General features: G+C 28.8%; 2 protein-coding genes across 2 annotated transcripts; one reads left to right on the top strand and one right to left on the bottom strand.

The window, feature by feature from the left end:
* The first annotated feature begins 1,247 nt into the window (after positions 1-1,247).
* On the top strand, positions 1,248-3,479 carry LOC114125912 (endocuticle structural glycoprotein ABD-4-like). Its single transcript, XM_027989728.2, has 3 exons — positions 1,248-1,415; positions 2,342-2,487; positions 2,707-3,479. The coding sequence occupies exons 1-3, from the start codon at positions 1,404-1,406 to the stop codon at positions 3,011-3,013; spliced, it is 465 nt and encodes a 154-aa protein (XP_027845529.2). The 5' UTR covers positions 1,248-1,403; the 3' UTR covers positions 3,014-3,479.
* A 3,916-nt stretch (positions 3,480-7,395) lies between these two features.
* LOC114125920 (uncharacterized) lies at positions 7,396-14,752 on the bottom strand (the record flags this gene model as incomplete). The annotated part of the gene is made up of 8 exons (XM_027989740.2): positions 7,396-7,698; positions 8,769-8,932; positions 9,000-9,033; positions 9,825-9,965; positions 10,047-10,213; positions 11,402-11,921; positions 12,553-12,611; positions 13,846-14,752. Coding segments are annotated over 8 exons (2,184 nt in total), but the record flags the coding sequence as incomplete, so codon positions are not given.
* Positions 14,753-15,291: the final 539 nt, after the last annotated feature.

Below are 15,291 nucleotides of genomic sequence, written 5' to 3'. Positions count from 1 at the left end.
TTTAAAAAGTAATATAGAAAAACGAAAAAAGTATATTAAGGTTGCCCCAATATGGTTGTACATTTTGATGGTTTACGAAAAAATCAAGGAACCTGACAGAATGATAAATGATTGAATGCATTATACACTTTATACAAATTATATACTTGTCTCGATTTCCGAACTGCTCGAACGTTTACATTACAGCGACCAATATTCTACGAGTGTATAGTGTTTCGCATAATATGATAGGTATAATATATCGTATAACTATAAATGATATAATATACGAAAAAAAAGAAATTAATAAAAAAAACCGCATGAAAACGAAATATGAAAAATAAATGATAAATGTTAATATAAATCGTACAATACGTATACTTATAGAATATACTCAATTGTATAAAACAACGTCTCGCGGGAAAGAATAAAACCGCAGACAGTGCACAAAAAAAAAAACCAACAAGTACACTTAGTGGAAAAAATAATAAAAAAAAAAAAACGGACAATTACACGTCTCCTCGTCGTCCCATACGAAAATATTTTTGTATTTGGTATAAGTGTGTTATAATAAAAATCCGCGTACGGCTTAGCGTAGGTACACGTATGCACTGTTTCGACCGGCCGGTTGTACGCGAAGAGTCTGGATACGGCGACCGTGCAACAGGTATCGCCGCCGTCGTGAATATAGCGCACCAGATGACGATGACGATGATGACGACGATGATAATAATTGTTGTAATAATCGCCGCCGACACGAAAACACGGCGAGAAGAATCGTCGCTCGACCGGTCATCTCCATCCGTCATACGAGCAAATGTTTATTGGTATCATCATCGAAGCCGCCGCCACCGCCGTCGTGATATAGTTGCGTAACACTTAGCACGCGGCCCACGCTCGGGTTATGATTTTTTTTTTTTTCCATTATTATTATTTCATCCTTAAGGTCATCGGGTGGCCCCTCCTCGACGATGCTTCGGGTTATCGCACGCGCGCGTAAAATCCGACACCATCCCGCGCTCGACCTCCTCCTGCTCGTCCTCCCGCCACCGACGTGAATTCGAAGGGGAAAGATATCGGCGGTGGCTATCTTTATTTTTCGTCTTTCCCCTTTTTTCTCTCTTCTTATTAGTGTTGCTGTTCCTATTTTCTCTCTCGCACTCGATGACACACGCGCACACACCATCACTCTCTCTCTTCGTCTCTCACTCGCTCGTCCAAATGATGTACACTGTACGTATGCGTTTTTGATCTAGTGCGATACCTGCACGGTTTATCCAGCCAAATCGCGCCGGGGTGGGGAATTCGAGTATTTAACGGTTTACCGACAGCCAACAGACAATTGTGTGCGCTCTCAAGTCCGTCCGACAACAGTTCACTTTACTCAAGACAACCAACAACACCAACAAAACCCAAAAATCACCATGTTCCACTCCGTGAGTATTATATTGAATAATATATATTTATTTTTTTACTTATTATTAGTATAATAACCTGCCTGGTTTGAAACCTGTGCGGTTCAAACACGAAAAACATCGGTCTTTTTTCGTTTTCGTTTTAAACAGTCGTTTAATTGTTTTTTACCACGTGATAAAATACGTACTTGCACGAAGGTACTTCACCTATTGCGTACAAATATTTGACGAACGTGTGACACCGACCGTGGTTCCATCCGGGAACTAAGTTTTTCTCTCGTACCTCGGATTCTAACACTTACGAGACAACGCGATGCGATTCTAACTACACACCGGTGCAATCGCGACGTAGAAATTGTGCGTGTACTGCAGAAAACGCTAAGCTTAAAAAAAATAATGTGCCGTGACAATGCGTTTTTATGGTCCGTGGTAGCCATCAAAATAACAATAATAATACAAATAATAAAATTATATTATATGTTTACGCCGAGGCGAACTGCACGATCGCAACAGGGAAGAGAGTTTCCAAACACGTAATACACACACTTCAGCGCGTCCACTCGTAATTATCAAGTAATACCTATTATTATGTTTTATACACGAGTATATCCACCACTTTCAATACTACGCGTAGCGTTCGATTTGAAGCGTCAACCACGGGCTCTTATATGAAAACGACCAAAGTCCAAAATATCCTAAATATTTTTTACATAATATATATATATAAAAATTATATCACTATATATCATTCTGTGTATTAATATATTATAAAAGAACACGCAATGGATTTGTACGATAATCAATAGTATTGTCCAATCCCACAGGCCACGATATACATTATATTATGTTTTTATTATTTTAATATTACAATAACGATTTACGATTAATTTTAATGGCCCATACTGATTTTAAACTATCCTCTATAATATCGATGTTTTGTTTTACAGGTCGCATTTGTCGTTTTGGCTTCGGCCTGCGTTGTCTTCGGCGCACCACAAGGTGCCTACTACGCCCCGACCACCGCCAACACAACCCCCATCCCGATCATTGCCCAGACCCAAGAACTCAACCTCGACGGATCTTACCAATACAGGTGAGTACCTACATAAATAATATATCAGTAGAATGGTAGTCGCGGTATATAATAGTGTATTCATTTCCTCGCGAAACATCAAGAAAAACACAAAACAATAACATATAATTATAATCGATAAACGTTTTAATTATTAAATTACCGTCATTACCGATACAATTTTATTATAAAAAATATCAATGACGACTCACGCCCGTATCATTTTCCTATTGTTCGCAGCTACCAGACCGGAAACGGAATCTCAGCCGGAGAATCCGGATACTTGAAGAACCCAGGTACCGAAGCCGAGGGACAAGTTGCCCAAGGATACTACCTGTACACCGGCCCAGACGGCGTTGTCTACCAAGTTGAATACTACTCAGACGCTGAAAACGGTTTCGTCGCCAAGGGAGCTCATTTGCCCACACCACCACCACTCCCAGAAGCGTTGGTCCGTGCCAACGAATTGGCCTACAAGAACGCCGCCGCCGATGCCGGTCAATACGACGAAAGGGGTTTCCCAATCAACACCGTCAAACGGTATTAGATAATATATATTATGACGAAATCAACGAATTCAACAACTGCCGGACGTTTATTTGTGCAAACATCAAATAATCGAACCTCCACCACTTCTTCTTTCCCTCGTCTTGAAAAAGAATAAGAAAAATCAAAGAAAAAAATTCTACAATTCAGTTCGAATTTCATCGTTTCGATGATTGGTTTTTGTTATCAAAAACCCAAAATTCGAACTCAATTGAACTTTTTTTTTCCTTTTCTTTCCTTTTCCTTTTTTTTATCTTTCCCGACGAACGCTATAAAGAAATGTCTCTTATAGTTGACGTTTCTGTCGTCACTTCTGTATGTATGTACTCGCTTGGTACATGTAGGTACGATATATATCGGCCTATGTATGTCCAAACGAACATATTATTTTTGTTTACCATGTGTAATAATATGTATGTCATTATGTAGAGTTTAAGTTTGAAAATAAAAACAATTTGTGTAACAAATGGAACGTTTTGAATTTATTTATTAAAACCTTAACCTTATTATTGTGTATAATACACGACAAATTCTACAACAATAATGTTTTAAAATGCACAACAACTAAATAAAAAAGTCAATATCAGGAAAAAATCTGCTAACGATTACAATACCATTTTTTAACGTAATCCTTGGCAGTGCTCTTTGGATTCTCAATCCAAAACCAGAAAAACCGGGCGATTCACAATCGCAGACATAATATAATGGCTGAATAAATGTGTAATTCACTTAACTCATGGGAACTATCCAAGAATTGACACATTTTTCCATAATAAAAACAGGTTTTCGGTGTTATACTAGAAATGTTAAAAAACTTTACTAATCGAAAAACACATTATTTAATAGTTGATTTCACAATAAATTACATCAGCCAAAAAAATAAAGATGCTTTAATGACGATACCGATTTCACTTGAAGTTTGCCTTGGATACGAAATTTTATGGTTGCAAAATAAGTATCGCTCAAACAAAGGAACCATTAGTTATTTTTTTAATTTTAACACATTAAAAAAAATTTATTATATCTACCTATCTTCACTGGTACCTGCAAACAGTTTAAAAACTTTAATAGTCATAAAAAACATAATAAATAATATATTATATTATATTTAAGTATAGAAATTTGATTTGAAACGAAATTTAAATAATTTCACATTTTTAGAACAGATTGAATGAATAATAGTAAATTATTTTTAAGGCTTATGAAGATAATATAATTTTGCAAGTTCATATCTGTTTTTATTTAAATAATTAAAAATATGCACAGGAGAGGAGACTATACAATCAACTTATACAGATACAATTAAGGATCCGGTACTTAATTTATACTGAAGTAGATTTAAAACAGAATAGTGTAAAAAGATCTAACAAAAGGATTACCTAATAACAGTTATAAGAATGGATTACAATTAGCAATATATTACAAATATAATTAGACCGCTAAGTAATAACAAATAAGGTATTTTACAGTAATATAGTAATAAAATCATAAATTTACATATTTTTATTGCTTACTTATATAACACCGTAACTTTATTTAGAAGAAAATAATGGACGTACAGACTGAAAATGATATGCCTATCTATTTATTGTTATATGAGTATCTAAATTATAATTCATAAAATGACAAAATACAACTTTTTGATTTTTTGATTGCGATAACTTGTGAATATTTTTATCGATGATATTTATTGCAATATATAGAAGCACCGTTAGAATTTGAAATAATGTTTCGAAATTATTACGTTTTTCATGTAAGTATTAAAACTAAATTAACGAACAGTGTACGGTATTTATTATTAAAATAAATATTATAATTAGGTATTACATCATGTCTTAATAATTTAAAATTATCTATATAAGTACAATATTGTAATATATTAATCGAATCTAAAAAAATTCAAACTATACACAGTAATACATAAAACATAAATATGTATTTACAATATTTTCGAAACTTCTTGTTTAATTCTACAATCTACACGTAATAAATATATCTGAATTAGTGCTATACTGATATTACTGACTATTATAGTTTTTACATAATAATATTATGTAAAAAAAAAGTTCGCAAGGTTCATGTTATATCAAAAAAACGCCAATGATTTGAAATAATTATGAATTTGCCTATCTAAAACGCCTGGTTTAAATTAATGTTTTCCAACTTTAATACAAGTCGAACTCGTAAAAAAACAAACAAAAGGTTTGATATTTTATTAAATATTTTATTTTATCTATAAAATAATATTCAATAACAATCAAATTCTTAATTCACAAAAATAATAAAATTCAAACAAAAACGTAAACCCAATACCTATATAATATTATGGTTTATGGTATCAACTGCCTACAGCAATAAGTGTGAAAAAACGTTTATATTCTAAAAGCCTAAATGTGAGGAACCTAATACAATATACGTTAAATAGTCATAGCTTTTCAAGTCGGCGGCATTAACACGGCTGATATATATCAGATCATCAGCTCCCTGTATTTTTAAATATTTAAGATGAAATATATTGTGAAAACAAAACATCTATCCATTATGTCCACACAAATTTTAAAATTCTTTGCGCCGTCCTAACCTATATTACACATTTATGAATATGATATTATAATAAGTCAGTAATAACGAAAACCGTAAAACGGCCAATGAAAATCTAGTCCCCATCGCATCGTTCGGTTAATAATGTGTATTTCAAATAATTTATGTATTATACATTTTTTTTTCGTCGACCTATGCCAGTTAATTAAAATGGATTTAAAAAAAAAAAAATTTATACATCTTCTTTCCTATATACCTACTGGCCAAGGTCGCCGACTGCAAGTCTGTGCCAAGTGTATACAGGTACTGAAATACATAAACATGCAACGGTTAGATTAGGTGGTTATAGGGCGCTGAGAGTGTGGAATTCATTGGCGTCGTTATTCGGACGTATAGCAGCCACTGCGAGAAACCGGTTGCGTCCTTAAACATTATTTGTATGTGCGTGTGAACCACGGGTAAGAAGAAATAAAATAAAATGCGATACTAAATGGCTGGAGACAATAAAATGGCAATGCTAACTTTAAATATGTACACGTAACGTGCGTGCGCGTTACACATGGGTTTAGGTAGGTACATCGTAGACGTGTCTACCTGAAATATTTTCATATAGTCAAAAATCAATATGCCCAGAGTATGAGTTTTTTGTAGGTATTAAAAACAGCGCCGGTCTGGTATTAACAACTATTTTTAATCGTTTTTGAAAACTATTCCATTTTTAAAATGTAAGACCTGTAGTGGTATTATTTTTATGGAGTGGTAGTATACCTATTCACTAGTCAGTACAATTTATGACATATAAATGATTACCAATTCAATGCATTATGTTCGCAAACGATTAGCTAAGTTAGGTGGTTAGTTAAATTAATTTCTTAAAATAAAAAATGAATCCTTTTTTTGTTAATTGTTGATACAATTTATTGTCACCATAAATGAAAATTGTATCGAAGTAAAATATTTATTATATTAATAAAATACCTGGTTTTCGCGATAATCCAATTTTGTTTTTTAAAAATAGTGTTTGTACGCCGAGATTGTTCACTGGCACAAAAAAATTACTTAGATTATTTTTAACTAGGTGTTAATAACTTATTCAAAATATAAATATTAAAAATCTATCCGGTCAATGCAAAGGAAATATTCTTCTGTATAAAATATTATGTAATAGGTGCCTTTGCCCTAAACTGAACCAGAATCGTATAATAGTGTAAATACGGAAAATCTTTGTTCCTATATTGTGTGGTAGATAAACAGAGAAAACAAATGTTCGTGTGGCGGCTACTTAACCATAAGTAAGGTCGATGAAATATTTTTCATTGATCAATTGTAAAAGAAATCCAATTTTCAAATAAACTTGACTAAGACAATTTTCATAAAATACAAAGCGTTGTGCAATGTACCGGCAAATAAATAATTTATTCATCATAAATCATAATATAATATTTAGTTTAAAAATTAAATCTCCCCCTCAAATTTCTAATAGTGCCACTGAGAAAGAGGTCACTGATGGACAGTGCCTTATTATTTGTATCTCCGTTCTTACTTGTTTTTTTTTTTTAATTTATTGCAATTTTGAATTTTGAACCATAATGTTGACGCGGAAGAGTTTACTATTTTTAAAAATCGGGAGAGTTTACCACCACCCCATGGCTCTACCCGTTGAGATTTATTAACTAGGTATGTCAGAAAGAACACTGTACTAATATTGAGCACATATTGCAAATCATACATTTGTACACAATTATTGTGAATGAAGTTTAAAATATTATGCCTAATTTTATAGTTTGTCTATCAGCTGTAATGAATAAAACAATTATTTAAATTTATTGTAAAAACTCACAATTAAAATAATATATTTTTAATAAACAACCATGTATACATAAATTTAATTCTTGTGTTTATATTAATTGTAGTTTATAGTAAAAAAAGTATAAATAAAAACTTAACAACTAGTTACACTGAATGTTCACAGCATTTTGTATTCTCATGTGACAATTGTTTCATTTTGGTATAAAATATATAATCTATTTCAAGCTTGACATGCTGTTTTATAGTTGCATCTTTGATGTTTTTAAGCCTTTGTGTTACATACTCTCCATATAGTTGGTCTTCATCAAGTTTACCAAATTTTTTGTTTTCAAAATTCTGTTAAAATTAAAAATTGTAAAATATAATATTTATAATATAGATTTATAGATTTAATTTTGCTATACTATATATTCACCTATTAAATGGAAAAACTTTCAAAATCCTACACATTTTTAAAAAAATTCTCCCAATAATCCGATTCTTTCATAGTTTCAAGCTGTGCTATACACCAAAATTGTATAATATTTGCTTTTAAATCAACTGTTCAAATTTGGGCTAAATCATAGTTTCAACTATGCCCTCTCCAATATCAGTGGCGCCAGGTACACACTTAAGGTGATGTATTTCAACCACTCAAAATTGTGGGTTGGTGGCTAAGTTTTGGGATAAAAATATTTTGTCAAGATAGTTAATACTAACGTAAGTATAAAGAAATACTAGAGATTTAAATAGGTAGTTATCAACTACATATTTCCTAGGTAAACAAAACATAATAGTAAATTAGTAAGAACTAAAATAATTGTTCATATTCTATAAATATGCAAATATGCTATCAAAAGGTTTGGGAACACTAAACAGTGACTTTCATTGAAATAGATACATGTAATGAAATGAAAAATGCAGTTGTTTAACAAATTCTTTAAGAAGAGAAATGTTGTTTGCTAGCAAAGCAAGTGGCTGTGTATGGTTTAGTGTTTCATATTTTTTCTTAAGTATTTGAATAATAATTGAGCGGGTAGATGAATGGAATTTGGTGAGAATTGGACCACCTTTTTTAACTGAATTAGGCACCACTGTTCAATACATTGATCAACAACCCTAGACCTTGAACAATCAATTCATCTTAAAAAATTTTTCAATAATTACACTATTTTAAAACTTTTTATTAACAAATAGTAAATTTAAAAATTTAGTTATTAATTTAATATGATAATAAAACTTATACACTATTAAAATTAATTTAAGGTTTTAAACCTGACCAAACATACAATTTAATATTATTCAATACCATACAATGAAAACCGCAAGTTTTATATTCGCTTAAATGAGAAGCAATCTAAAATATGATAAACTAAATAACAATACTTAAAATAATTTTAAATAGGTAATTAATGTTAAATATTTACTTCAGAATCTGATCCAAACAAATCAACATCATCATCTTCCTCATCATTTACTTTTGGTGTTTCCTTTTCTTCCGGTTTAGAAGAAGATTTTGTTGTCTTTTTAGTTTCTAATGAGGTAACACGAGTTTCTAACTTTGCCATCAGACTTTTCAATTGTTCAATATCTTAGTATAAAAACAAATTTATATCAATAAAATACAACTCATTAACTTAATAATATTATTTAAATACCTTGATTCAATGAACTTGAATTACTTGAAGAACTCTAAAACATAAATTATGCATGATAATATATCAGTGTGAATAGAAAATAATATTGGCATATTCATGGCCATCAGTCAACTATATATAACATGGGGTTTCCTTTATTTAAGCCTATATACAGTCATTACCAAATGAATTGAGACAGCAGCCGCGACACTTTTTAATAGGTATATCCCAAACTAGTCGCGATGCGTAAAATCTATGTATAATAATCCATCTAAGTATAAAAATAAATATAAATATATCAATATATTTTTGGTAGTAACATTGAAATATGGAAAACCCTTGGTTTTTAATTATTGCGCCGCCGTCTCAATTTATCTGACAACGACTGTATAACTGGTATGGAGTTTTTTCATTTACACATGGAATTATTTTACTACATTTTATTCTAATATTATGATAACAAGGTTATTTTAAATACTTTTACACATAGAATTGTATACTTGGTTCTAAGATTTGACAATTAGATAGTAGTATTAGTATTTTATTTATTGTGGGTAGGTATATATTTTTTTTAATGTAATATTTTTTTCAATTCTTATTTCTCCTATACTGATACTCATTCATATAGTAAAATTATTCATGCAGCTTTAAAATATAAATAGTACAAGTTTTATACATAATTTATCTATTTGTTTTTGTTTAATGGTTGAGATAGAATATTTAATACTTTTTTAATAAAATAATAATCAATAAATACATAAAGATGATTATCTAAATAAATCCAACACACAATATAATTAAAATAATAATATAATAATTATAAAACTAATAAATATAATTAATTACCAAATCATCAATCAATACATTTCCAAGATTTAAGTTTTCGGGTATCTTCTTTAGAAGTACATTTGCTTGATATGGAATAGGAATCAATGTGTTAAGCAAATTATTCGATGTTGTAATTTCACTATGAATCAGTTTTGTTGCCTTAAGCAACAAAATTATGTACATAATTAATAGGACAGCAACAAAATAATATAAATAAAGATTAAAGAATAAAATTAATACATTTGAAGTATTTGTTTCATCCCGTTCGTGTTCATATTTACTTTCGGATTCATCAAATAACAATATACCATTCTCCATAACTATTGAATCATCCTTATTTATACTTGATTCTTTCATTGCAGAACAATCACTGTTTTTGTAATTATTATCTGTGGAATATTTAGAATCTATAACAAATATAAATATTAAATAATAATTAACTTGTTTCAAATAAATTGATCTTTTAAAAGTTGTTAACCTATCTTGAAGTATACTATGCCTTACAAGTAATCTTGGTCTTAGCATTCATAACACAAACAATTTTATTTAATTACATTTTTTTATTGTATTAAACAAATCAATATTATGATCATATTTATAAAACCTAATGAAAAAATATTGTCAAACAATTTAATATAGTCAAGTTTTATAAATGTGATAAAACTACATGTTGGTTAATATGAATATATTATATGTACCAAACTTTATTTTATTCTGTGAATAATTTTGGAAATAAATATAATATAATCATATAAATTGGTTATAACAACTTGACAAAAATACATGTCAGACCTAACATATTTAAAAAGAAAATATTAATTAAGTGCGTTTGTTTCTTGGCCATACTACCACTAATAGGTTAATTTGAATGATTCACACTTTACAATCATATGTCAACACAAAGTTAACAAATAGAAATCTTAAAATAACTCATATTCAGGGACGTATTTAGGAATTTTGTCCTGGATAAGAAAAAAAATTCCCCCTTCCCAACCTAAATTTCCTTAGCAACAGGTATATGTATTTGTAAAAAAAAAAAAACACATGATAGTGAAACCGTTACATCCTTCGCTACACTCTATAAAGATATATATAAAAAATACATAACATAAAATACCACACATATTATATGCTTCTATCGTATTACGACTGTTATTAATTTTCAACGTCGGCTAGGTTAGTATATATATTATTATCATTACTATTTTTTATCACCCAAATCACCTAGGTACCATATTATATCAAAAAAAATGTTCTCCTAACTTCAAAGTTAACTGCCTGGAGCCCCCAAGCCCCCCACCCCCTAAATACATTTCTGCTCATATAAACTATAATTGACATAAGACTATATCAGAAAATTAGGTTTTCTGAAACCTGCTTTTTTATATCACCATTTAAATGGTTTTTATCTATTAATTACTTTTTTTTGATACAAAATTTAATTCCAGACAAGTTAAAATATTAAAATGTAAAAGTATAAAAAATATATGGAGTAATCTTAAAGAATGCTTATTGTTTAACAATATTTAAAATCAATATAATTCAAATAAAATACTTTTCTTGACAACTATTATTATAATTTTTTTCATTATTACCTTCAAAGTAATCAAAACTGTTCAACTCAATTTTTTCTTTTTGTTCTAGGTTTATAGAATTTTTATCTGATGAACCATTTTCTACCAATTTTATTAATGAAGTTTTATTCTTCAATACTTCTACTGGTGTTAATAATTGTAATAAGTTCAAAAACATACTATGTTCTATTGTACGGTTGTGTTCCTGGTAGTTCCCGTTAACAAACATAGAGCAAGTAGAACAGTAAGTTATAGGTCTATAGCTATCTACAAAATGTTCTGATTGATTGTGTTTATCCCAAGCATATTTTTCAACAGCTATAAAATCACAGACATCACAATAGTATGACAAAGTTTTCAAGATAAGATCTTCATGTTGTCTCAATTTTTTTAATAAATTAATTTTATGTTTGAAATAATTTGTGTATTTTTGTCTATGTTTACTGTGATTTGGTAACTTCATGTTTTCATTAGACTTTTTACAGCTAGTTTCCACGTCATCATTCGATTTTTCAAGGAAATTATTGTTTACAAGAGACTTCTGAAAATTATATAAGTGTAATGAATTTATATATTATTCAATTAATTAAATTAATTTCCACACTTAAGACCAAAAAAGTAAAGTGGGTTCTACGCATCATGCAACATATTACCATCAACAACTAGTTCCAACAAGGCAGAATGTTGCACAAAGATGCTTAGAATTGACATGTTACTAACTATATACTTAAATAATCTAAATAAACCTATATTTAGATAATAAAACGTAACAATATAACAAAATAATACAATCGTAGAAAAATAATTATAATTGAAATTTTAATATACTACATAAAAAATTAAGTTAAATGTTGATTTTTCAATTATAATAAGAATATGAATACTCTGTTTAAAAAATGTCAATATACACTAAATACAATTATCAGTGTCAGCCTGGTAAAGACCTCAGCCGCAATTTTCCTCAGGGACCTGAATTTTTTTCTTCATTTACTATGATCAAGATTGTTTATAGGATAGTGGATTAGTATATATCCTCCTCCCCTCAACCCGGTTATAAACTAAAAAAAAATAAAAGCTCAAGGTCTCAGCCACATTTGTGCCCCTCCAACACTGACCAGGCCAACTACGACAATTATACATGATTTATAAAATTATATTATTACCAATATTACCTGAACTGTTGGTACATTGTCCAAAAATATTCTTTCGTCAACACTAAGACTTGTTAAACCTAAAATCAAATATTATAGATCAATACTTTCTAACTTTCTTTAAATAATAATTTCTAAATTATGAATTATTCACTACTAGAAAATAATTTTCATAATAAATATGCTTAACATTTAAAGTCAATGATAATCAAAACAAAATTGATATATTAAGAAACATTTATGTAAATTAAACATTTTTAGAATCAAAAATCTTAACAATCACATTGATTGAACAATATAATTAATAACAATTAATTATCATTAAATACTTACTAGAACAGAGGTATTCAAACTGTGCGTCGTGGCTCCCAGAGGCATCGCGAGAGTTGTCGAAGGGAGCCACGTCATATAATTGAAAACCAATAAATATTTATACGAAAAACGTTTATTAATATCATTGAGGCACACCGGTTGGGAAACGTTGAATTGTCTACAATAATCATTTGCTAAATATAGCTTTAATTTGTTTCTATACCTAATGTTATAGCGATAGTGATAAATTGAAGTTTTATATTTATAGTACTTTATTATTACAACCAGTTACTATTATTTTAGCAATATAGCGGCTTAACTGTTATAATAATAATAGCCCATGTTTTAAGTTTATAACCATCAACTGTCATTGTTAAATTATCACTGCGTATGTCGTGTTTGGCAGTACTAGTCACGAGTAATAAATAATTAGTACAAATTATAAAATATAAATTACATTTATACAAACATTAATTTTTTTGTCATTTTTAATTTGGGAGCCGTCAATATTTTGTGAAGACTCAAAGGAGCCTTGGGATGAATAAGATTGAATACCTCTGTACTAGATGTTAAAAATGAATTTAAAAATATCAGTTTAAATTAACTGTGTTTGTTTATATATACCTATTTGTTCCCTAGTTTCTTGAGCATTATTTGATTAAGACTAAAAGCTTACATTGAATTAAGATATTTTTAATTATATGAATTGCTCTTAATTATCTTTTTTAATTTTAATCAAAATATGGAATTGATAAGTTCCTACTGAGTGATTCATTCAATATTAAACACTAATTATCTCAAAAAGTATTAACCTTTTATTTGAAACTATCTTAACTTTAAACATCTACCTACTTAAACCAAATAATTACTTGATCAAGAAGAAAAAAAATTGTAAAATTATTTAAAATAATTTTTTCAAAAATGTAAATTTATAATGAATTCAAATCATACAAAAAATGTGTTTTCAAAAATATGAAAGAATCAACTGTATATAAGACTTACTTTTATTTAATTGTACATTTTGTATGTATTCACTTTTTATGTCATCACATTCTTGAGATACTGAAACATTCTGTGTTATACTTGGTTTTATGGTTTGTATGTTAGACATTTTAACATTTTCTATTTCTGTATTTTTCTTTTTGCTTTTCTTTTTCTTTCTTCTTTTTTTAACTTCACTTTTCACTGGTTTTGATTCTTCTAGTATTTGTTTTTGTTTTAAGTTTGTTTTAGTTTCTGAGCATAATTCATCAAAACACTTGATTGTCATATGTTCTACACTTAAAAAATGATAATCAATCATTTCACAACTAGATAAAAATGAAACCCTACAAAATCTGCAATAATATTCAATAGGAATTTTTATTTTGTTATTCAATAACTTAACATCAGTATGAATTGGTGTTTCTGCAAAATGTTTACAATGAGAACAGAAGTACAAAGGTTTTAGATTGACTGTAAGATATCGTTTCATTACTTCAGCCATTAAACTTGATATAGATGATACATCTTCTTTAAATGAATGTTTCTCTATATTATGTTTAATTAAAGACTCGTTGGGTCCATACAATAATAGCTTACATGTTTTATTATGACAAACATATGAATACAAATTTTCATTTCTGTGAGAATTTGCCAAATGAGATAATGACATAATATGACACTTCCATTCATTAAAATGTAATGTTTTAAAAAAACACAAGAGACACTCAAATTTATTTATATGTTTAAACTGATTTGAATTCATTATTAAGTCTACCTCGTCCCACTGTTGAACTTTTTCCAATAATTTACTAATATTATTGTGTAAACCTATTTGAGCAATTTTATTGCAAATAAAACAATCTTCACAATTAGCCATGTTCAGTGATTTGACTTGAGAATTTTTATATTTTCTAAGAGTTTCATATAAAATCTGAAAAAAAATTATAATTTACATAAAATATAGATTTAAAAAAAAAACACAGGTAGAAAAAGTTGAAGATTAAATCACCAAAATTGTTGACATAATATTTATGTGCATAGCTATAAAAATTATAGGTGGGTATAAAATAAATTTGAAAATGTTAGAATTTACCAATTTTTCATATTATTTTTTTAACGGCTGTTTTCATAGAGGTATATCCCAAAATAATACTTACTTCATTGACATTTATTTTGAATAACTTTAAAATTATGAAAATATACCACCTTATGTAGAAGTTTAATTTTAATTTTTATCATATAGGTAAATGGAACATACAAGTAACAGACAACAGGTGAATTTAAATTGTCTAGATTATTCATTAATCATTAGTATCAACTAATATGTCCATAAATCCATTATCCACCATGGTTGGTATACATTAATATTTTAATAATCATCATCTTAACAGTGACACACCCAAAATGTGTTTACCTAATCTAAAAATAGGTCTACTTTCTATTGAAAATCGCTACACTTACATA

The sequence above is a fragment of the Aphis gossypii genome, chromosome 2 (assembly GCF_020184175.1).
Source record: "Aphis gossypii isolate Hap1 chromosome 2, ASM2018417v2, whole genome shotgun sequence".
NCBI classification, from domain to species: Eukaryota; Metazoa; Arthropoda; class Insecta; order Hemiptera; family Aphididae; genus Aphis; species Aphis gossypii.
The sequence above is the reverse complement of the archived record's forward strand: the minus strand, read 5'-3'. Positions and strand labels throughout refer to the sequence as shown.